Genomic DNA, 23,394 nt, shown 5'->3' with positions numbered 1-23,394 from the left:
TTTCTCTCGTTAGAGATCTTGACTTCTCGGAACAGTTTCTTTTTATCAAAACAGCTAGTTTCCAGGCCAGGGAATATAAGTGACGGAGCGGGTTCATAAATTTACTGTGGATGGCGTGTACTGGGGTATAGATTGCAGATTTTGTATGAAAAATTTACCGTCTTTGCCAATAATTCAGTGGAAACTAAACTCAAAACTAACTTAATTTCAAAATTAACTGGAGTGAAACCAAATGTTTCAATTATATTTTGCAAAGAAAATTGGATTGTGATCGGATTTGAATAATATTTTATTGAAAAACCGACACTCTACTAAGTTTTCCATGCAAAACCTGCAATTTATACCCGAGTAAAGAAGTGAGTTTTTTTGCTTTTTAGCTTTTTGAGCTTTGGAATAGACAATTTTTTATTAGGTTAGGTTAGGTTTGTTAGTTACAGGGTTTGACCCAGCATATTAACATAGAAAATATTTGGAGTTTGAGGCGCTGATGGTATCAGAATGGGCTTTATATTACCTTCATTAAAACAGTAGTCTTTCTTTCTTGGTGTGAGGTAGAACACACAACCCATGCAAGTGTATCAAATGTATTAAAATGTGGAGGCTTTTTGACGTCTGAAATGCGAGTGTTAATGCTATGGCTTAACACACTATTAAAGAGTACACTTTCTAGGGTCTTTTTCGTTGTCGTTTATTTCAGTAAATCGTTTAATAAATACGGGGTTCAATTCGAACCATATGTCCGTCTGCAATTCTCAATGTAATATCCCACTTAAGTACTAGGTCTTCAAATTTGAGATCAGTAGTGAATTTGTAACGTCGTACCAATGCAGAAATCATTACCTTCATCGACATCCAAGCGTATTTGATTCCTAGAAGACAAAGTCATTGATTTCGTTACGCTATGTGGTATGTAACTGTTCCAACAAACTTGTCTCATACGTACCGATACAATTTCTCGGCCCGCCAGAGAAAGGAAGAAAAGCGTATGGATGTCTTCGAGCTACTTTCTCCGGAAGAAAGTGGTCTGGATCGAATTTTTCAGGTGTCGGTCCCCACACCGATTTATCACGATGCAAAACGTGGAACGCTAATAGCAGCAAAGTTCCTTTGGGTATTGTGCAATTACCTGAAATGAGTGGTTCATGATGCATTCTGTCAATCGAATACGATCCTACCCAAGACATACTGATTTTTACATCGGCTAGAGTTTCTCTACCCAAAAATGGGCCTACCGGCAACATTCTCATTGTTTCACGAATTACCATCTCTAAGTAGTGCATCTTTGTCATTGCTTCAGCATCTGTATCACAGTATTGGTCGGCATGGGCTGATTTGATTTCTTGGAATACTCTCTCTTGTATGTCTTGATGCATCGCCAGCATAAGGATAACATGCGATGATGTTAATGCTGTGGTTTCGTTACCCTGAATAGAAATTGCGATAGTACAAAATGCAGCTGAACGAAATTTTAGCGACTAATCTTACTCCAACGACCATTGTAACGATTTGATCATATACCACCTTATCGTCAAACAGTCCTTTCGACTGTAGTCGCAAGAGTTCATTTACAAATATTTGCGGCTCTTTAAATTCTTCGGATTCATCTAGATCTTGATTGGAATTTGACTTTGCTTCGTAGAACTCTTTTTGTTTCACGCGAAAGATCTAAGTTTGGTGGGATTTTAAAAAATTTTGACTAATACGTAACGAGAGAGCTTATTGGAATGGACACAATGGAATGTACCTCCTTCGGAAGAGTTTCAAAAATTTTTAACATTTTGCTTTGAACTTTACAAAGGTTGGACCATTTGTAAATGAAGTCCCAATGTAGCCAAACTTTAACCAGTCGTTCAGCTGCCATTTCCGAGTATCTTTTATGAAGTGAAAATTTATGTCAGTCACCAGTAGCTGTAGTATCACATTTAAGTTCTTACTTTTCCATACTCTCTAAGATATCACAATTTTTCTCCTTTTGAAAGTCGAAATTGGCTCCTAGAGATGTTGCTGGATATAGAATACATTGCTAGTGAGAAGAGTTATCCTTAAATCGATTTTAGGCAAGACAGGAAGTTTAATAATGGATGACAGATCTCTTGCAATGACTGCCCTCTCCATTGAAAATGTTTAACTGGTTGAGGTATTAGACTCAACTCTAATACGTTTTCTTTTGCCATTTCATTAGTTATACCTCACCTCACCGTATCCTCAGACTTACCACAGACGGTGTCCAATGTACAAGCGAAAAATGGTTTGCTAATATCAAAAAGATTCTCTTGATTCAGCATCTGCTTCAATTTGTCTGCCATAATTTTGGATTTTTCGTTGAAAATTGGAATGAATGATGTAAGGATTTTATGGTTAAACGTTGGATTCAGAAGTTTTCGGTGTTGCTTCCAAATATGTGCTGAAACACAATCGAATCTTTCATTCAATGTACTTGGCAAATGCAATTTGTATAATTTGGAGTTTCAGACTTGAAGCGCGACTGTACATTTGCTTTAACAATTACCTTTCGATTTGAAAATTCCATCGTTAACGGCCAAGTTATCATACAAATGTGCTTTTTGTAGGCAGTCGGGCGAATTCAGAACGATCTGCATATCTTCTGCGCTCGAAATCACAATGATTAGCGTTGAACAAAACCATGCTATTGATGGATTTTGATATGTCTCGCTGAGTTTAATTAGTTCGTGGTAGATTTCTTGATGAAAAAAGAAATTTAATTACAAAAAACTAGAACTTCTAACACATTTTCAATATGTGCAGGCGAGTATCGAGTTAGTAAAGGCAACAGTTTCGCCACTAAACGTCTGATGATGGTCCATATCAAAGTAAATCGCAAATTACCGGTAGTACTTTTCCCGATGAACCGATGACAGATCCCAACTAGAGGTAATCCTTTTGCGACTGGTAAATGTGTTATGTTCTTCGTCAATCGTCTTTTGTACAAATAGAATTGCACATAGAAGACGCCGATCACAAACAAAAATAGTATCAACATTTTATGTAACGTAATGCGAATCGATCGTTACAACTAGTTATTTATATGACTGTCAAACTAATTTGATGCAAATAACCGGAAGTGTTGCTGGTGCAATTTCCTAAACTTTGTACGTAGAGTGATTTTGTAATTTCGCCTTTTCCTTTGTTCTGTAAAAATTCACGAAAGTATTGATTGAGGTACGGTCGTTTAGTTATGTGTTTATTACATAGGTGGTTATAACACGGGGTTTCAGTGGAGACGATGCACCACGACAACTTGTAAAAATAAAAAAATAGAAACCTACTGCCCGATTTGACGAACAAGCGAGAACAGATTTCAATCAACAATCTCTAAAGTCCAGAAGGACACGAGCCCACAAAAAAACCCTCAAAAATCCTTCAAATTCCGTAAATTCTAGAACTGAGATGATTGTGGATCATGTACCACGGTCGAATTTTTAAGAAGCACCACATTAGCACCTCAATAATCTCAAAAGACCAGAAGAGAACCCAAAAAAACCTCAGAAATTCCTTGAAAATCCAAGAGTTCTAGAACTGGTAAAATGATGGACCATGTTGGGTTCTGTAATTTTGGGTAACCAACATACTACAACCTCAATAGCCAAAACTTTTCCAAGATAACTAAAAAAAACCCCTCAGAACTCCCTCAAATTCCTTGAAACTGGTAAAATTTTGGACCCCCCAAATGCTAGAATTAATTTTAGTGTAGAATTGAAAAACATTAAATTTTCACTTCATTAATTTTTCAAAAACGTTATAAATTGTTAGTTCCTAACTTTAACTAATATCTGACTGACTTGGTGTCTCACAAGACACATCTATTTACGTAATCCCAGCTGTTGCAAAATGTATTATAATCCAACTGTGTTATATTCAGCTGACGCAACATTTCATCCATATAAAATATAAAATAATATCAAATGAAATGCATCATGTGACATCAGTTTTAACAAATCACTCTTAATTGGTAATTTTCAATCAAGCAAACCCAACGGCAGCCATCTTTGTACAACGCAATTATAGACCAATCAAATCAACAATGACATACTTTCAGACCAATCATATTTCTTTAAATTATCGATCTGGTCACCCTCAAATGGCAAACATATTTATCTGTGATCACTTTGATCAACCATCTTTATGAAATGTAAAGACGAATTCACACCGTCACAAGAAAAGAATCCTCACAAATCCTTCAAAATTGTGTAGTTCTAGAACTGAGAAGATGGCGGACCATCAGGAGTGGTGCAACTTTGAGAAACTCAAAAGTTAAAAAAGATTATGAAAATTCATTTTTTCAGTTCTATCGCAAATCTCAAAAGATCAAAATTTAATTTTCCTAAAGATAAGAGCTTTGGAGAATAGTTCAAGTAATCCTTGAGGGATTTAAATCTAAATAAAAAAATCGCTCGCGCACTTTGATCCCTAAAAGATTTATAGCTAGGTTCATCTTTCTATCTTTTGCTTGAACCTATTCCTTTTTCTGTATTCAGAGTCCATAACAGATGATACAGTCACTTTGTAAATACTTATTTAATGTTTTAATTGCAATTAATTATTTAAAAAAAAGGTTTTATTGTTAATATGACCCCAACCCTGGACAATTTATATACATTAATTATATTTCGTCAGTCATATAAAGAAATTGATGCATATTGTTGCAATTGCACATTGTCAGAAAAATGGTGAAATAATCCGATTGAAATTAGTCGAAACGATCTTTTCACAAACCTCTCCTCTGAATACATAAAATTTGTTTCACGGTGTCCCGTCACACATACCTTTAGTTTTTTAGAAGCGACAAGCGCCAATTAAATCTGCTACTTCATTTGTTCACATGCATTTACTTAATTATGTTCAAATGTTTATTTGCACAAGATAGTCTTAGGATAGTAATAGAATCTGTTACTTCAATTTATTTAATTATTGTTGACAGAATGTGAATGAATCTTTTACTTCATTAGTTCAAACACATATTTAGCTGGAGCTCATTATTCATTGTTGTCGTCGTTGAAGGTAACATGTGACTATGATAATGCAGGAATGGGAGTAAGTCTGTTGATAAAGGACACCAAAAATTACCTACATCATGTGCCAGGACACGGACCAAAAATTCGCTCCCAACGCAAGTAAAAATGCCATTTTGTAAGTTTAATAAATTTAATAAGCGTCAATTCTACCTGCAGTCTGTCTTTTTTTTAAATTGTATAACGTGTATGATACAAACAAGGCATTGAATGGTTTCTAATTTTGGACGTATAATTATGATAACATTGCTGGACCTAGTGATGATGTTCCTTCCTAAGAACGAAACCGTAACGGGTGACTGCTACACTAACCTTCGACTTGAAAAAGTGTCCTCGAGCATGAAGCAGATACAAAACGTGAATGTATGCAGCTGTGCCTGTCATTATGTGCCATATAGCGTGCAATTGGGTACCAGGTATCAGTCCTTTTGGTATGCGTTCCCTTAAACTTTCTAATTGGCTACAAAAGTGGTTGTCGATGTTCCACAAAAAAAATGCGACGTGGAGCAGGATCCATATTGAGTACACTATCCGACTACAGGTCTTACATTTCATTTTTCTTGTAAACAGCAACGATTTGATCAACAAAAAGTATAGGCCAACAGCATAAGTTACTTGATGCACCAACGGATTTGTGAATGCCAAATAAAATATTGAATAAGCGAATGCGTACAAGAAACACAAGGCCATCAACCTTGTATCGATTGGCGATTCGGGCGACCGATGAAGTGTGAATTGCAAGTAAGTCATTACGGATGTCGACCACACCATAGGAAATTCGTCAGCCAATTGCATCGGATACAACAGGGTCATGTGAAAAGCCCACGACCCGAAACCGACCACTGCCACAGCAATAAATGCCACCATAAATCTACGTTCCAGGTTCAATTTGTAAATTTGAAAGATTCCGATGAATGGCGGCAGGAATATTGCAATGTTGCTGATTGTATTCCAAAATTCGGCAATGTACGGACTGACATCGTAATTTCGTTCGCACCAATCAATGGTTGATGTTGGCGGACCCCAGTATCCTTCTGTAGCTGTCGTCGGTGGCATTTTCTTTACTAACGGATGGACTAATGTTGTTCAGGATAAATCAGCATAGATGGTTCAGTCCGTGTGATATGTACACTGAAAATGTTAATTGAAACGGAAATTAATGCAACGAAATGGTCGATCATTTACAAGTTCTGAGGGTATTGAGGTCTTGAATTCTCTAAAATCAACGCACTTCAAGCAAAAGTGGTACTCTAAATAGGGTACTGAAACTTGACAAAATTTTACACTGTAAAAAGAGTGGGGATAAAATTTCATACAAAAAGTACTATATTTGGCAGCTATCAATAATAGCACTTTTGCTTGAAGTGTGATGCTAAAATGTATTTTTTTACGAGGTGCAGAATCTGCATTGCAGATACAGGAAACGTCTTCTCGTTTCTTGCTTTTCTAACAAACAATACTGATATCATACGTCTTTATACGGGTTCTGTAACTATTTCACCTGACAAACAAGCATAAGCCCTTTTGTTTGTATGAGTGAAACAGCTGAAAAACAGCTGAGGAAGATGCGGGAAAAGGCAATAAAAACGCATATGATTCAATTCGGTACAATTAGGCCGTGTCACCGCACATTCTTCAAAAGAATTAAAAATTCTCAAATAAGTTGACATTTTTAGTCCAAACATTTCTAACAACAAACGTGATGTAAGCCTATACGCAAAATTTTCCAGTTATACAAACTAATACTATACTATACTATACTGTTGCATCTAGGCCGTTGCTAAAGCGTAACGTAAAAAATCCGGGCGCTGCCACTTCCAAATGCATGTTTAAATTTCACTGATTAAGTCGTTGACAAAAGATTTTCAAAAAGAAAGTCGTCTGAGGATTTTCTGCAGCGTTTTGCAGGATTTTCGGGATTCGTAAATTTTAAGGATTATCTTTTTGATGTTTTCTCATAATTTCGGAGGTTTTCAATGTTTTTTGAGGATTTTCCTAGATTTTAACCAGCCACATACGGCTATTCATCTGTTGTCGATAACGACGACAAAAACAATGACAAGCTCTGGGTTCTTTAGTAAAATAAATGTTAAAACAATTGAAGTACAAGATTTGAAATCAACAGATTGAAAATAATTTGATCTATGGAAGTAATAGACCAGATAATAATACTGGTCATATGCATGCTGTCTGTAACAGGTTAGGGACTTTTAATGAAAGGATTTTCTGGTTTCCAAAGCATTTTCTTAGGACTTTCTTTGGTTGGTAGAGGATTTCCTACTTATTCCGTCGTTCGATTTTTTTTACCAAATTCGGAATTTTGGCAGCTTTTTAGAATGAAATTTCTCTCAATTTGGTAGGCACTGTTTGGTTTTAAAACACGACAATTTTATTAATTCTGATTTCTTCAAATTGATTCCAAATATCTGCCGAATTGTTTCAGTAACACCAAATAAGCAAAAAAGAAATAAAAACTCTTACTTTCAAGTCTAATAGTCCAACGAATTTGTGTTCGTGAGTTTGAAGTTTGTGCTTATTTAAGAGCCATGAAATCCAACAATTACAATAGTAGAGGGAAGCGTTCTACTACAACTTTGATTGATTCAGTTTTTCTTTCCCCTAACAGCAAAAGATTTTTTTTTAAATTTCATTTTGAATTTAAACTGAAAGGAATATGCAATGTATGTTATGCATGTGATTTGTTTTCGCATTAAATATTCAATTCAACATATGCATTGTCAGCATAATATTCCCATCATATAAGACATGTTCCAACAAATTTTTCTATTGGTTTGCATCGATCTTATTAGAACTTATATAAGGAAAAATTGATAAGAATTGAAATATCCAGCACCTGTTACTATTGAAAAGCTCCACGCACTAATTATTGCACAATTGCAAATTTCGATTAGGAAACATATATCGTGACACGACTCAACTTTTTTAATGAGGAAAACCAAATATTATAAGCAAATTCTTACCTACACTTTTAGTCATGGCATCAACAGAAATCAAAACTAAAACTAAACGAGAATGTGGCTAAAAGAAAATGAATGAATTGAATGCAACAAAATAAATTGTCATACAAAGCCCCGTAATAATGAATGTTAATTAGAAAACAAATGAAATAAAAACTCACGATTGAATGAAAGGTACATCTGTGTGTTCTAACAATATACTTTTCTGTTCTAGGTGAAACTGGTTTTTACAATCAATCACACATGTAACTACTGGTACATGATTGTCTGAGAGACAATTATATATATGTAAAACATTAACCGCAAGAGCGATTCAAATATGATTTTTTTTTTGATGATCTGTATCAGTCATATAACACGTACATTGAACTACATTTCATTAAAAACGTTGGTTTATTCGATCCCAAAAAAATTTAGTTTTTAACCGAATGTGTCTGTAAGTATAAATAGAGTTCAGCCACATCAATTACATTAAAGTCGATTGAATATATCAAATGATATCACCGCATTGATAACATAAGGGGTCAGATGATCTCATTCAGATATTAAAACAAAACTTACATTGTATTCGAGTTCCCCAACAAAATTACACTCTCGTTAACAATCTACGGTATATAAACCGGCTTCACGGGCTGAACGAGATTATTTATTTATTTACACCTTTGTGTTTCGGTTAATTATCACCACTAAACCAAAATGTTATCTACTCTCATCGTCGTATGCTGCGATGTGAGCAGATAGCTTTCCTGGCTGTGTCTCATTGCCCGTTTATTTAGTCAACAAAACAAAAAGTTATCTAATCTCATCTTTAAAGATTTTTTTTTCTACTAGTAGAGTGCTTTTTTGTGTTGATGTGCGTGTATTATGCAGACATGGGAGACATGGTGATGTTATTGACATTCTACCTACCATACGCAACACGGCACTATATTTTCAGTCGATAACAAAGATTATCGCGGGAAATTTCGGTTTCAATTGAATCTGAATATACTTAGTTGAGTGTTCAGGGTATTTTTACGATCAAGTTGACCGGGATGGTTTGCCTTACCTAAGATAAAGTTTCAATAAATGAAACGTAATTCCTGTGGTTCAAGTCAAATTTTCATGTTTGTGTTATTCGGTTATATAGACGGTCAAAACGCGTAACTTTGAACAGTATCATAGTATATTACATCTTTGAGCCTTGCTTGTAATTTTGTTGTTTTGGCAAGTGTAAGCTCTGAGGAACGAGCCGAAGCCGAGTGGAGTAATCACAGAAGCCAAAATAATAACTTGCAAGCAATTATAAAAAATATTTTACATTCGACATGCGTCGAAAACCGTACTTTTCAAATTTCGAGCACTTCTTTTGACGCCCTAAGCATGTAAAATCCATTACACGGGATAAAAAGATGGAAATTCTCGTTTTCATGTGTTTATTGAGCTCGGCTGCGGATAGATGGTTTTAACTTTCAATTTCTTAGCCAAAGAACTACCATTGGGCTTAGTGCTTTCCATTACACTCAAGCGGTGCATGTGAAATTATGCTGTTCAAGTACTTACTTTGGCCTGGCAAGTACTCTCATTATCACTGGGTTTCGAAATTCACATTTTAAATGCACAAGATATTAAAAGCTCTACAAAAGCTATTCAAACAACTTTACTGCCTTCCCTATGCGAAAGTTAACTATTATATAGCAATTTGCCACCTACGAAAATGATCCGTTATACGTGAGAAATATTTTCGCTTCATTTTTTGAGAATTGGATGTGTAATCCATTCAGAAATAGTTTAATGATACTCGCAAACGTCGCAAGCTTACTCTGGTTTTTGTGAGCAGCTTGCCTCGGTGATTGTTTTTCGACAAGTGTCACGGTGGGGTTGACCAAAACTTAAATAGAGTCGCGACACCACCACTGACTTTTTTTGTTATGTTCTAGTTGAGGGACTTGAGTACTACACGAAACTGTATTCAGTTTTCGGATCTGTCCAGCCAAAGCACCTAGCAGGGTAATAGAGGTTTTTACATGTCAAATAGGGTAGTATTTTGGTACCAATAATACCATTAGCAGCCTTAATGGTAATTTTACATTATGAAAAAAAAGGTATGGAAATATGGATAAATGCAGATTGTTATATCTACGGATAGAGGGACTAATTGTAAGTTAATTCGTGTCAAAATTGCTTCTCTCAACAACCTGGCCTCGGAGCAACAGTCAGCTAAAGTCGGAAGTTCGACATTTTTGAGTGGTGATATGTGTAAGACGAAAAAAGTTTGAAACTCTTTGAATGGCGATAATGGTAGAGAATTCCATGCTTCAACCCATCCGTAATACACAGCCTGGTCAGCATGCAGTCTTAGCTTTACAACGTTATCAAACTGGCCATACCAGCCTCACAACAAGTATCTGTTACGACATTTCGTTTGCAGCAAGGTCACTCTAAGACGAAATTTTCAATTTATCATCCATCTTCAAGTGTGGATGAGTGGTATTGTTATCCATTCTTCATAAATAAGTGGTTAAAGTTATTTGAAGCATTTTTTTACAATGATTACGTGCATCTGGAGTCGGTTAAAGCTGATTTTGCTACATGTTAGAGGAAATTTACCCCAAGAATCATGAACATTTTGAAAGACTTTTCCTCCACACCCCAACGATATGGTTCTTATCGAGCCACAAACTGTTTGAATAGTTGACTACAATCAATCAATCTTGTATAGTGTGCATGTTGCCGCCCCGGTCATACGATATAACGGCGACTCAATCCACATCCATTCAGCAGATTCAGCACACCTCTTAATGTCAGCATTTTAATATTATTACAGGCACTTTTGAGAAACTGTCATCTTTCAACTTTTGACACACGCACGGCAAGTCTTTAGAACTTTCACGATAAAAAAAAGGAATCTTCTAACGTTTAATATTGTCATTCAGTTCAATTCGACCGCTACTATTGACGCAAAATGAGCGACCTAGAAGCAAAATATTTTGTCCGAGCATTTCTGAATTTCATCCAAAATCAAATTGCTGAACGAAATTTCACAGCAGGTTCGTTTTATCGTGCAATTGAATCGTCGTGTGTGTAATTATAAAAAGCAAAAATATGACACACAACAACCAAACCGCAAGGCAAAATGCTGTTTTCAATGAGCAACAAATTTTATTGTAGATATTGTGGAAAGTTTGGAGGTAGCACAACAATGCCTTGAGACCGCATACGATTTGCCGAACGGTGATCCAGAGGGACAAGCAGCACAATCAGAATTTGATGAAAATCATCCAATGGCTGCTGTAAATCTGTTCGAACTGTTTCAGAATAGTTGCGTTGATGTGAAAATTAGTCCGGAACGAAAATTGGAGGCGGAAAATGTCAAGAATGAAGGAAATTGTTTGATGAAGGAGGAGAAATATCAAGAAGCATTGGTTGCCTACAGCAGGTACAGAATTTTCTATTCAAAAATTTAGTCAAAGAAATCGTTCGAGCCGATGATGTTACAGAGCCATTGCATTGGACGCAACGAATCCCGTTTTCTATTGCAATAGAGCAGCTGCTTATAGTCGGCTAGGTGATTATCAGAAGGCAGCTGATGATTGCAAAATGTCTTTACGATACGATCCGACGTACTCGAAGGCTTACGGACGGTAAAAATTTGCATTTTTTGTCCTCATAAAATTTTCGTGATTTTTGTACGACTTTCAACATGCAGGTTAGGCATAGCCTACTCAAAGTTAAACAAACATCAGTTGGCCTTAGATGCGTATCAAAAGGCAATCGCTTTAGATCCGGAAAATGTCGATTATCAAAACAATATGAGCGTAACGAAACAACGTTTGGAAGGTGAGCAAAAACCAAACTATTCCACTCTTGCCTTCTTTGTCATCCTGAATCAAAATTGTTCATATAGAAACGACTGCTGCCACTGCAACAGCACCAAATCCTCTAGCCGGTTTCCCGAATATTGGAAATATTGACTTGTCAGCCGCTTTCAATAATCCTGCGTTCACAAATTTAGCTCAACGTTTCATGTCGGATCCCACTATGCACGATATGATTTCGTCGCTACAAAATACCGGCAGCATGGAATCGATTTTTGAGACGTAAGTTTTGTAAATTAGTTCATTGTTCAGGGGGGAATGGGTCATATTTGGGACATCAGCATGCAGTTGGGAAGTCAAACGTTCGGTGAATGAGAAAGTCTAGTTCCAAGACCTGCAACTTAGAGGTCATTGTTACATCTTGTGCCACTTCACTTACACGGAAAATACCCAGAAAACATCCACAAACCTAGTAGAAGAGTAATATGTCTCCCCTTATGTCGTCATGTCGCCACTTAAACCTAGATCATCTTCAACAACTATTAAGATTTGTTGTCAATTAGCGTCTGTCTAGTCTGATGATTCACAAACAAACGACTCTTTCAATCTCGCTTTCAATCGAGATTTTTAAAAAAATCTTTCACTTTCAGTGGTCAGCAATTGGTATCGCAACTACAAAACCAGAATCCCGAATTATTCAACAGCCTACGCCAACAAATGGGCGGCATTGCTAGAGACGGAACTAATCCGGGCCCAGATGGAACGCCGCCAAGTAACCAGCCTCCACAACCACCATCACAATAGGAGTGTTGTTTAATTTAACGAATCGAATGTATTCACCTCTTTGGATGCAGCATTTTTTGTTCAATGGTTTTTCAACCGTAGCATTTTTTACTTTACTTTGTAACAACTACCAGAATAGGTGAATTATATACCCTGAATATAAGAGATGTTTCATTTAAAAGTTTGTTGGTTTTTCAAAGCTGTTCTGTTGACGATGGCCCGAGCGAAAAAAAATCGCACAATAAGTACATGCGGTATATGCGGTACTTCCTCCATAAGAAATACATTGTATACGTATTTTGTAAAACAACATTTGTATGGGAATATAGGGTCGGGCGAGTAGAATAATCAATGAAAGTATTAACCAAGTATGGTCTGTTCATACAAACCGGAGAACATAGCTATTTCATACAAACAACCTCACCTCTCATGAGATTTCTTGATATGAAATCGCTATGTCCTCCGCTTCATACAAAGTTTGACATTCGACCATACCTCCATACAAAGTTTAACATTCGACCATACCTTGCGTTGACGTGCATTGAGAATTATGGCCTCAATATAGTGAAAAGTGATGAAGTAATACATTTAATAGTGAAAAGTGATGAAATAATAGATTTGATGATGAAACTGTGGTAGGACTTCGTACAATCGGTTGTTACTCTTTCGAACTGACACTGTCCTGTCAATATTTACATCCATTCTACGATGGCACTTCGGTGTTCGATTCTTCGTATACGTTAAGATTGAATTTTTATTCCTCTGGAGAAACGCACTTCAAGCAAAAGTGCAGTGGCAGCTGCCAAATAGGTTACTATTTTGTATGGCAAATGTTTCCAGATTTTTTTACAGTGCCAAATTTTTTTCTTTACCCTGTCCCGTTTCAGTACTCTATTTAGAAGTGCATTGTTTGGAGTCAATATGCCAGTTCAAGATGACTTGATCAGAAAGAACACTCTGATATATTCAACATAATCAGTGGAACAGTTGATTTAAATCAAACTACGTGGCTATCGGTGATATGCAACATAACTGTGCCACAAATTATTCAAAGGATGGCAGAACTAAATATTTTCACTACTGTTCTCATTAACGACAGGATTCAGTTACACACTGGCGTCCAGATAGCGGAAGATTCTAGTCCAGGAAGCCGCACCGCTATGTAGAACTTCATTCGAATGTATTTGTTCCAGGAGTGGAATGAAAGAGGATGTGACTCGAATCAAATGTAACGACTCAATAGACGCAAAGAAACCGGAAGGTCAGATATGTAACAATAAAGTGAAAAATTTCAAATGATTCGAGCTGTCCATGCGGCGAATAACGTCAAACCGCTCCACAAGTACAACGGGGACATCGAAAAAGCTAGTAACTCAGCGAATAATCACACAACGATTGTGACTTTTTGTATTTCGTTTCGTCACTTACGATTTTACATTTCCTCTCATCTGTAACAGTTATCGACAACGAATCGAGGTATAAACGACAAACTCTGACTGAATGCGGTTTCACAAAGCAAAAAGAACGTTCAAAAAAATGAAGTAAAAGATTTGAAATCGATCTTTTAAAAATTCTTCGATCAATGAAGTAATAGATCCTATAATACAACTGTGAATATGCTTGCTGTCTGTGAATGCTTTTAAACGATGTGTTGATAAAGGTAGACGATTCGGAATCTCCTTTGAATTCACTTCGATGCATTGAAATATATTGCGATATAATTATTCTCAACTGGTGTTCGAACTTTAAATCAGAATGGAAAAAAATGGAATCGTATACCCTTGTAATCGTGAGGCTTCACTTTAAACACTCAATGATGCATGAACTCATCCAGAATCGGAATTCCAATACAATTCCAATTGTTTCATTTGTTTCTCAAATTCGTTAATCGATTTCACGTGCTGCACGCTTCAAACTCACCCAGTTCATAAGACGCCTTAAAAGATTGTAATTTTTTAATATTTACTGTCTCAGACTTTGTTTGTTGTTGTGAAATCATCCAGCAGACCTTCTCACATTTCTTTTTTTTTTCATCGAAAAATGTGATGTGAGACACTCAATGCTTCATACTTTTACAATAAAACAGTCGGTCAAGTAGTTGAGATTCGGAACAAGCCTTAAAAAAATGATCTTGAAAAAAGTCGGACGATGCTTAAAACAATGCAATGACCATTACTCACCAATATATACTATGATCTGAGAGTCCTAATTAAAATTAAGTTAGGGCACGCATTATTAATCAAACTTATTACAATTTACCACTGAAAATTAGCGTAGACTCGCTAATTAAATTTAACCAATTCACAAATCTCATCGAGACGGGAAAAAAACGAAGAGTGGAAAACCAATGAATCGGAATTTCATTCAGATAGTGAATATTGGTTGATTTGGCTAGTTGTTCGTTGTAAAAATGTTTTTGGCCAAGTGTTTGTTATTGGTCTACTTTACGACGGAAATACAATCGGTGAATCTCGATATTGAACTGGTAATGATCAAAAATGAAGTTGTACCGGAATTAATTGAAACCTCACCACGCCTGACCATGCAAGTCCTTTACCCAAATGGATATTATGTGAAAGCTGGCAATATAATGAAAACCATTGATGTGGAGGAGCAACCTCTAGTTTATTGGAAAACCGATCCGACTAAAACAGTCTACTACACCATTGTCATGTTCTCGCCGGATTATCCAGAGCGATCGCATCCAGCATTGGCCAATTTTTTGCACTGGATGGTCGTGAACATACCCGGTGGTCGCGTTGAAGATGGAGAAGTGATCTGTGATTATTTGGGCGCCTTACCCGAACCGGACCAGGAGCTACATCGGTACATTTTCCTGGTGTACAAACAGAAAGCGAAAAGCAATTATGGAATGGAAGAGAGGATCTTTGGTGACGATTTCGCGGCGAGAGAGAGATTTTCGATTAAGAAATTTGTGAACCGATATTTGTTGAGTCCTGTTGCGGGCAATATTTTTTTGGCCGAATTCGATCAGAATGCGGCATCGAAAGGTGGAACGTTTATAGTTGAATAAATATTTTTGTTTGTTTTGTAAAAAAATACTTTTTTTTAACGAAAACAACATTGAAAACCATTTGATTGTCATGTGATTTGTATTATGATGATTGTTCCGCAATTCATTAATAATTTTATTATTCTTAGCAAGTGAGTGCTAATTAATTGCTATTTAGTGAGGTAATTAAAGTGAGGGATCACAATCGATACAAATTTCTAAGTAGAAAAAAACAAGTTGTTTATGTCCGTGGAATCCTACTCTGACCGACCTGAAGCTGATTCGTTAAATATTTTGATTTGACGTTTAAATGGCTTGATACCTGCAAAATAGTAATCAGGTCAACCTGCCGGGGCAGGTGGTAATGTGTTTTTACATTTTTATGAAAATTTCTAGAAATGTCGAGGTTAACCTGAAACGACTGTAACCTTACCTCATAGGTTTCTAAAATCAGGTTTAGTTTCAGGCATGGCCAATTTTTGGAAACAATTTTGGAAAGGCGGCTAAAACATAAGGCTGAGCTCCGGAGTTGCCAAAACAGTTCAAAATTATGGAAAAATTCGGTTTTTGGACGTTCGCAGTTTTTGGAAATTTTTGGCAATTTTTTGGAAATTTTGGAAAAAATTTCCAAAAATAGCCCCTGGTTTCAGGTAAAATTTCTTCACAATAAAAACATCTTTTAGACTTGAATAAATAATCGTTCATATCCTTCTCGTCGTATGCAAAGGCACCAGGCTTGATTGTGTCAGGTCAGGTCAGGTGGTCAATTTTTACCTCGCTTGAATGAATAATCGAAAAAATCAGAAACGTTGCTTTTAATTTTGCCATTATCTTTAAGAGTCGACGTAACGATTGCAGGCCTCCCACACCTCCTAAAACTCCTAAAATTTCAAAAATCCTCCTAAAATCGCTCAAAACTCGGCAAAGTCTAAAGTCGACCCTCTCACGGTAAGTGTTTCCCTTTAAAACAAAGGAAGGAACGGAAATTTGATTTATACTGAACGAAATAACGCTTTCAATATACGAGTCTTTCTTTGTGTACAAACTCTGATTTTCTACTTACCGACCAATCGAATCGATTTTCATAAAATTCTGCGTTCAGAGAAACTACAGCCACTGCTTTCCACTGCTTTCAGACACTTCAATATTGCTGCACCTCGTTCTTCAGCCATATCTTTGAACTGTCCAATTTGCCTTTATTAACCAGAAAAAAAATATTTGCTAGGGAAAAGCGCTGACAATCAGAGAGCCAAATTTTCTTCCACGACCTCTCTCTAACTCATTCGCCTAGAAGAATACTTGCTCTATCTGCCCTACTTTCGCTACAGTAATAAAAAGAACAAAAACCTGAGCTATCCCCAATCAAGATTATCTCTAAAGATAGCCAAGGACGTTAGGAACTAGAAATACAAATGTTCTATGTACCTTCATCTAACGTTTTATTACGACCGGTTTCCATGTTCATGAAATTTCTAACATCCGTTCCGATTAACTCTTACTGTGTGCCTCCAATTCCTTTTCAACATAAACATTCAAGTCATTCAATGGCTTGTAATAAATATGAACCGTCTGCGAGCCAGCTGACATCGCTAAAAAGGCTGCTATGGAGAATTTGATGTACTGTGACCACGAAACTCCAGCCGGCATTTTCAATTACAAACCGAATCGAATTTTTTACTGTGACGAATCTGATGGAACAGCACCGGTTAGCTTATGTTCAACGATTTCCTTGGCCTGACGTCGTTTATATGTACGATCTAAGAGACAATTGATTTTCTGATTAAGAATGAGATCAAAAGAAGCTGTGAACGTCGGACTTACAAAAATTTGTTTCGCCAACCGTCCAATTGATCATAGAGAACTCTAACGCAGCACCCAGGAGGAAAAAGCAGGGCAAAAATCTATAAATTCCGAAAGTTTTCTCGCCGGGAATACTTTTCAATAATTTCGTCAGTTTTCTGCTGTAGAACAACATTGAATTGTGGTTATGCTCGCTGGAGTATTTTGGTAAGACTTTATTATGTAATTGCTGTTCGGCAACGTTAATGTTGACTGATATCTCTTACTGTTAGCATCAGATTCTGCATTGATGTAACGATGACACTAGATTATTGTTGAATTTATCAGAATTATTGACTGCACGAAATTTCTAAAAATTTATGTTGTAAATATAGACCAGACATTCGCTTACGTCACTTTCTTTTTTGACATTGAATGTCAGCAAACTATACGTGAGTATAAACCCAATCACAAACCACAACCATACTGTAACTCCAGTATAACTTCTTCTTGGTGGTTAAAATCGATATTCAAGCTGAAGGATCTTCACGCTGTGGTTTTCTCCATAAAAGTGGAAAGTTTTGAGATAAATCTTTGTCGATTTCAAGTGAAACATTTCTGTAACATCTATCACCAACGATGCCAACTGTCGAAGGTGAAGATAAGTATGATTTGATACACATAAGAAATTGTGGTGTATTTAAAAGGAGTATATTGGTTCCTCTGCCTTGCATTTCTATTAAAATTGTGATTACAGTGCATAATGTCGAGGAATACCGTCTACACCTCATCGACCTTAATCGATTTAGATTAAAAATTAATTAAAAAACGTTTGTGATAGACGAAAGTTCCATATAACAAAGTCGAAGAATTAGTTCAATCCTCGAGAAGGGCACACATTTATATCGAATTAATCTGAATCTAAGCCCATTGTATGTACGTGTATTTAGAAAATAGTTAAAATAATTTCTTGAGAAAACTGAAAACTCGAGTCATAAATTCTTTGCCCTTCCAAAATTTGGAGAATATTCGATCAGCAAATCGATGCAACAACAAATTCTCCGCGTCTACCTTCAACACTTTTACAAAGCTTAAGAATTTGTATCTTTTAACTTCTACAAACAAAGAGTGTTTTGAATGATAAAATCGAATTGCATCCAATCAATCTGCAACCGTAATTGACTCACCAATCCTAGCAACTGTAAAGCATCACCAAAATTGCATCCACCCAAAATTATAAATTTCTAAACAAAACTCTTAACCACTAAATGTCTTCTCATTTCCCTATATTTCATGCAGACTTATCAACTGAATCGGTGGAAGTTCTACGAGATCGTCTAAACACAATGAAAAGATTGATGGCCGAACGTCAAGGTCCCACCACCAGCGGCAAACCGAATGCTCCGCCAAGCATAGAAGACTTATGGAATAAGCCGCAGACCCATCCCGGGATAATCGATGGAAATTTTTTGTCTGTTGCACTTTGTGGTGCATTGCTCGTAAGCGATTTTTTTTTTAAACTGTATTTTGGATGTCAGGACTAAAATTTTTAATGGTTTTTCCAAAGGTCATTTTAACTGTAGCCGTGTATGCATTTTACAGTTTGTACCATGCTGTCTTGAAGAAATTTCCATCGCATCACACCGAGCTGTAAAGAGATTCACTTCTTCCAGAAATTGTATTGCAGGGCAATTAATTTAATTGATTAGATTAAAAAAACGAATATTGAATGACGTTCTTATACTAAGAATTTATCTATTGAAAAATGAGTAAACGGATTTTTAACTGTAATCGTATTAATGAAACTTAAATAAAAATTATTGGAAAAACCGATATGCAACGAATTTTATTTAAATAAGGTCAGTTGTTATATTCTCCAAAGTTTGCATAAATAAACGAGAAACTCAGTCTAATGCGGTATTATCCAACCAAAATGCATGTTCGAAACAAATGAAGTAAAAGATTGGAATTCAATCTCTTCAATCCTTGATTATACTCATACCAAATGAAGTAATAGATTCGAGATTAAAACTGGTGAATGTTACAATGTTGTTAGAACACAAGACTAGACATTCGTGAATTGCCGGTTAACAGTGGTAACTTATTACATTCTTCTTTACAGCTTTAGTCATTTGAATTCACGGATAATCTCACTCTCAATAATCGCACATCGACTTCGACATTTTATAAATCTGTTCAAAGATTGTATGCAGTTATTTGAAGTTAATAACTTTGTGCTGTGTTATCCTTTTATGATTGTCAAATTGAGCTTTTACAAAAATACCTGTCCTGACTTAATTACGAAATTCAGGTGTTAGATCATTCAGGTCAAGTCATAATTAATATTACATCAGGTTCCGGTGAAAACAGGTTCAAGTTTTTTTCAAGTAGTTCAAGGTTGGGCGGTGAGGCGACATAACTACACGGTCAATATCGTCAGGAACGATATTATCGTTTTTTGGACGATATTATCGTTTTTTAGACGATACTATCGTTTTTTGGACGATACTAAAAAACGATAATATCGTCTAAAAAAATTTCATCCAGGACGATAATATCGTCTAAAATTATAAATTTTAAAATATTTTCAGGACGATATTATCGTTTTCTTGACGATATTATCGTTTAAAAAAACGATAATATCGTTTTTAAACGATAATATCGTTTTTAAACGATAATATCGTTTTTTTGGACGATACTATCGTTTTTTTTGGACGATACTATCGTTTTTTTGATGATACTATCGTCTAAAAAACGATATTATCGTTCAAAAAACGATAATATCGTTTTTTTGACGATAATATCGTCCTGGATGAAAATATCCGCTGGACGATTTTATCGTTATTTTCTTTTTCTGAACAAATTTATCGTTATTTTGGACGATATTATCGTCCTGGTCGATAATTTTTGGGACGATAATATCGTTTTTAATTTATTAATTTTTTTAAATTTGAGACGATAATATCGTCCAGGACGATAATATCGTTTTTAATTTATTTAAAATAAAAATTCTAGACGATAATATCGTCCTGGGCGATATTATCGTTCTGGATGGTTGTTGAAGACGAAACACAAAATCTTGTAGATAAACACCTTTTTATAGACGGCAAATATATATTAAAAATTGGTTCATTTGGTTCCGTAAATTTAAATTTTATAATAGAAAAATTACACAGACTAATTATGAGACGATGCGAGAAAAAAAAATTAACTCCTAAGTTCCGACACCGTTCCGGCGCCCGGCTTGCATTGCGGCCCTCCGCTTCGCTCCGGGGCAATGGGCCGGATCGCTCGGCGTGTTAAAACGCTTTTTATGTACAATCTAAGTTGGTATTCATTTCGTAAAAAGATGAATTATTTAGGGACGAACTAAACGCCTTTTTTAAACACTGATGTGTAGGTGATTTCCTCTGACAATTGCTTTTGATATTTTGGAAGAGAATTCGGTTCTTGCTGCACCTCTGAGTAAAATTAAGTCCTGGACAATATTACCACCCAAAACTAAACGATAATATCGTCCTGGGCGATATTATCGTTTTTTTAAACGATAGTATCGTGCTGGACGATATTATAATTTAAGAAAACGATAATATCGCCCAGGACGATATTATCGTTTTGGACGATATTATCGTACAGAAAACGAAAATATCCATTAGATTTTCTAGAACGGTAATATCGTCCAGAAAACGATAGTATCGTTTTCTGAACGATAATATCGTCCAGAAAACGATACTATCGTCCAGACAATATTTTAGAATTTCCCAATTTAGACGATATTATCGTCCTGGATGAAAATTTTTTGGACGATAATATCGTTTTTTTGGACGATAGTATCATCTAAAAAACGATAATATCGTTTTTTAGATGATAGTATCGTCCAAAAAAACGATAATATCGTTCCTGACGATATCGACGGTGTCGAAATATCCCGCCACCTAAATGAATAGATAAATGCAGTAAGTAAAGGGGATTCCGACGATTTAACTTGTTACAGATAGCTGTCATCTGTTATCGACCACGACAGCAATAATTAGCGACAAGCTTATTCAAAACAAATGAAGTAAAAGATTTCTGAAATCAATTTCTGAAATGATCAAAAAGAGAATGGTTTACATGGCCTATCATGCAAGATGATAACAAAAGCCAAAATAGCTGGACATGATGAAGTTAACAAAGTTTTCTCACATGCATTCTCTTTAGCAGGATTTCCAAATATTATACAACCACCAAGAATATGTAGAGATGACGGTAAAAGGCCGGATGGTATGACCTTAATTCCTTGGAGTCATGGAAAAGCTATTCTATGGAATGTAACAAAGCACTGTCAGTGCGTTGGATGTAACAATTAGAGATACATTAACGCCTTCATACATGAAGGAATCTAGCAAGAAAAAACGGTCAAGGATAAGGCGGAAAGATTTAAACATAATCATTACAAACATTTGAAAGAAAATTATTTGTTCACTCCGTTAGCTTTCGAAACTTAAGGTTCTATGGGGCCAGAAACTATGAAATTTGTTCAAAAATTGGGATCAATCATGAAGGCTTCAGAGGAACCACGTTGAACAGATTATTTATTACAGAAAATTTCAATTGCCATTCAAAGAGGGAACGCGGCATGCATTTTGGGAACATTAGGAGCTAATAGAGTAAATGATTTTTATTTATAGTAAAATTTAAATTTTGAAAAGATCGATTTTTTCTGGCTGCGCCATTGTGAGCAGCCTTTTTTTCGCTGGTCAATAAAAAGAAAAACAATCTCTAAAAATCTTCGGTCCTATTAGCGAAATATAGGAAAAATGAAATTTCATCCGTTTAAATGACCTGACGATGGTTTTTGGTTTGAAACTATTAAAAATTTTGATTTAAATCGTCAGACTACCCGAAATCAAGTTAAACGAATGAAATTTCATTTTTCTTATAATTCACTATGGGACGTATCACCTTTCTGCATTTAAGTATATGTTTGTTCCAAATAACTGTAAACATGAACTTTGACAACCCGAACAACGACAATTTCATCCACAGCAACGTCGCTTACGTGATATTTCATACAAATCGGCAACGTCGCCCACGCTATTTACACACAAATGTTATTGAGGCTATGGTACTGTGGATGAAATTTGACAATTCAAATGGCCTTGGAACAAACCTATTCAAATAGACTACTGTAACTAGACAAAGTGTCAAACAAATTTTGGTCCTGTAAAAAAACTTGGAAAACGTTTTCATACAAAGTAGGAGATACTTCTTTGGCAGCTGTCACTCGAAACACTTTGCGTTGCTTCCGTTCATAATTTCTGTTTAATTTTTTTAATTTTTTTGTGAAATATATGATACATTTTGAACATTTGTCATTGACCTCTGTCTTACTTACATCGAAATAATTTCCTTTTCCGATTTGCCATTGAAGCTCTAAATTTCTTTGACTAAATATCTCGTATCCAGACGCCTCCTGCACTACATTTGTGGCATGAAATATTTTGAGGTAAATTTGCGACTTGTACGACCATAACGCTTGCGGTCTGTTAGTCTTTCGAAACGCCCGATTGGTGACCGCGAGTAGCATTGAAATCATTATTAAATATAATAGAACCTGTCGGTAAATCAACCATACTACCATCGGATGCTTGTGTAAACCACGATCCTGATAATGTAATAACCCACTGTAATGATGGTGCCGGATGCCAATCACCGAACCAGTTTGTCGGGAAAATGTTAAACACATAACGTGTGGTAGGCATATCATCCGTTGAAACATATTGTTTAGCTGCGGTGCTAAAGCTAGTCAGATTGAATTCATCGAGTTCGCAGTAACTTAAATGCGTTTCGCCAGCCACATCAGTCCACAAATTGATGTATGGAATAGTAGGATTTGCACCTTTAGGTATGTCACAGGATGTAACGATTGTAGCCGTTAGCAGAAATACGAGCTTAAATTTCATGGTTGAAAATTTAACGAAATTTAAATACCGCCCGGAAAAGCTAATTGATGTAAACTATTGTATACGATG

The 23,394-nt window shown here is 35.9% G+C and overlaps 6 protein-coding genes across 8 annotated transcripts; 3 read left to right on the top strand and 3 right to left on the bottom strand.

The window, feature by feature from the left end:
• Positions 1-667: 667 nt before the first annotated feature.
• On the bottom strand, positions 668-3,010 carry LOC119078026 (cytochrome P450 4c3-like). Of its 2 annotated transcripts, XM_037185436.1 has the most exons (9): positions 2,848-3,010; positions 2,510-2,701; positions 2,216-2,404; positions 1,935-2,004; positions 1,745-1,871; positions 1,486-1,665; positions 1,187-1,424; positions 944-1,126; positions 668-869 (listed from the first exon to the last, which is right to left on the bottom strand). In XM_037185436.1, exons 1-9 carry the CDS (start codon positions 2,999-3,001, stop codon positions 706-708), a joined length of 1,497 nt encoding a protein of 498 aa, XP_037041331.1. In that variant the 5' UTR covers positions 3,002-3,010; the 3' UTR covers positions 668-705. The 2 variants fall into 2 exon arrangements, with proteins under 2 accessions (XP_037041331.1, XP_037041332.1); XM_037185437.1 differs by lacking the exon at positions 668-869 and having other exon boundaries at positions 953-1,126; positions 1,176-1,424; positions 2,848-3,009.
• A 7,805-nt stretch (positions 3,011-10,815) lies between these two features.
• LOC119078020 (small glutamine-rich tetratricopeptide repeat-containing protein beta-like) lies at positions 10,816-12,751 on the top strand. Its single transcript, XM_037185412.1, has 6 exons — positions 10,816-11,037; positions 11,159-11,426; positions 11,488-11,631; positions 11,697-11,827; positions 11,895-12,087; positions 12,456-12,751. Exons 1-6 carry the CDS (start codon positions 10,953-10,955, stop codon positions 12,607-12,609), a joined length of 975 nt encoding a protein of 324 aa, XP_037041307.1. The 5' UTR covers positions 10,816-10,952; the 3' UTR covers positions 12,610-12,751.
• Positions 12,752-14,950: 2,199 nt separating this feature from the next.
• LOC119078019 (protein D2-like) lies at positions 14,951-15,774 on the top strand. The gene has a single exon (XM_037185411.1). The coding sequence runs from the start codon at positions 14,999-15,001 to the stop codon at positions 15,620-15,622; it is 624 nt and encodes a 207-aa protein (XP_037041306.1). The 5' UTR covers positions 14,951-14,998; the 3' UTR covers positions 15,623-15,774.
• Positions 15,775-17,024: 1,250 nt separating this feature from the next.
• Positions 17,025-17,284, bottom strand: LOC119078018 (protein brawnin). The gene has a single exon (XM_037185410.1). The coding sequence runs from the start codon at positions 17,246-17,248 to the stop codon at positions 17,090-17,092; it is 159 nt and encodes a 52-aa protein (XP_037041305.1). The 5' UTR covers positions 17,249-17,284; the 3' UTR covers positions 17,025-17,089.
• On the bottom strand, positions 17,214-17,813 carry LOC119078017 (small integral membrane protein 4). 2 transcript variants are annotated; one of them, XM_037185409.1, is made up of 3 exons: positions 17,666-17,813; positions 17,423-17,605; positions 17,214-17,358 (listed from the first exon to the last, which is right to left on the bottom strand). In XM_037185409.1, exons 2-3 carry the CDS (start codon positions 17,574-17,576, stop codon positions 17,276-17,278), a joined length of 237 nt encoding a protein of 78 aa, XP_037041304.1. In that variant the 5' UTR covers positions 17,577-17,605; positions 17,666-17,813; the 3' UTR covers positions 17,214-17,275. The 2 variants fall into 2 exon arrangements, with proteins under 2 accessions (XP_037041304.1, XP_037041303.1); XM_037185408.1 differs by having other exon boundaries at positions 17,423-17,595; positions 17,668-17,811.
• An 85-nt stretch (positions 17,814-17,898) lies between these two features.
• Positions 17,899-19,229, top strand: LOC119078016. The gene is made up of 3 exons (XM_037185407.1): positions 17,899-18,035; positions 18,680-18,879; positions 18,948-19,229. Exons 1-3 carry the CDS (start codon positions 18,020-18,022, stop codon positions 19,032-19,034), a joined length of 303 nt encoding a protein of 100 aa, XP_037041302.1. The 5' UTR covers positions 17,899-18,019; the 3' UTR covers positions 19,035-19,229.
• The last annotated feature ends 4,165 nt before the right edge of the window (positions 19,230-23,394 follow it).

Source organism: Bradysia coprophila, unplaced genomic scaffold (assembly GCF_014529535.1).
Source record: "Bradysia coprophila strain Holo2 unplaced genomic scaffold, BU_Bcop_v1 contig_24, whole genome shotgun sequence".
Lineage (NCBI taxonomy): Eukaryota > Metazoa > Arthropoda > Insecta > Diptera > Sciaridae > Bradysia > Bradysia coprophila.
The sequence above is the reverse complement of the archived record's forward strand: the minus strand, read 5'-3'. Positions and strand labels throughout refer to the sequence as shown.

Bases quoted from the DNA above. Each gene is read 5' to 3' on its own strand.
- LOC119078016 (XM_037185407.1), top strand. The intron at 18,880-18,947 runs GTAAGCGATTTT...GTTTTTCCAAAG, and splicing joins CACTTTGTGGTGCATTGCTC to GTCATTTTAACTGTAGCCGT.
- LOC119078017 (XM_037185409.1), bottom strand. From the start codon at position 17,576: ATGTTGTTCTACAGCAGAAAACTGACGAAATTATTGAAAAGTATTCCC. The intron at 17,359-17,422 runs GTAAGTCCGACG...ATTGTCTCTTAG, and splicing joins GGTTGGCGAAACAAATTTTT to ATCGTACATATAAACGACGT.
- LOC119078018 (XM_037185410.1), bottom strand. From the start codon at position 17,248: ATGCCGGCTGGAGTTTCGTGGTCACAGTACATCAAATTCTCCATAGCA.
- LOC119078026 (XM_037185436.1), bottom strand. From the start codon at position 3,001: ATGTTGATACTATTTTTGTTTGTGATCGGCGTCTTCTATGTGCAATTC. The intron at 1,127-1,186 runs GTATGTCTTGGG...CACTCATTTCAG, and splicing joins TCTAGCCGATGTAAAAATCA to GTAATTGCACAATACCCAAA. The intron at 870-943 runs GTACGTATGAGA...TTTGTCTTCTAG, and splicing joins CGGGCCGAGAAATTGTATCG to GAATCAAATACGCTTGGATG.
- LOC119078019 (XM_037185411.1), top strand. From the start codon at position 14,999: ATGTTTTTGGCCAAGTGTTTGTTATTGGTCTACTTTACGACGGAAATA.
- LOC119078020 (XM_037185412.1), top strand. From the start codon at position 10,953: ATGAGCGACCTAGAAGCAAAATATTTTGTCCGAGCATTTCTGAATTTC. The intron at 11,632-11,696 runs GTAAAAATTTGC...TTCAACATGCAG, and splicing joins TACTCGAAGGCTTACGGACG to GTTAGGCATAGCCTACTCAA. The intron at 12,088-12,455 runs GTAAGTTTTGTA...TTTCACTTTCAG, and splicing joins ATGGAATCGATTTTTGAGAC to TGGTCAGCAATTGGTATCGC.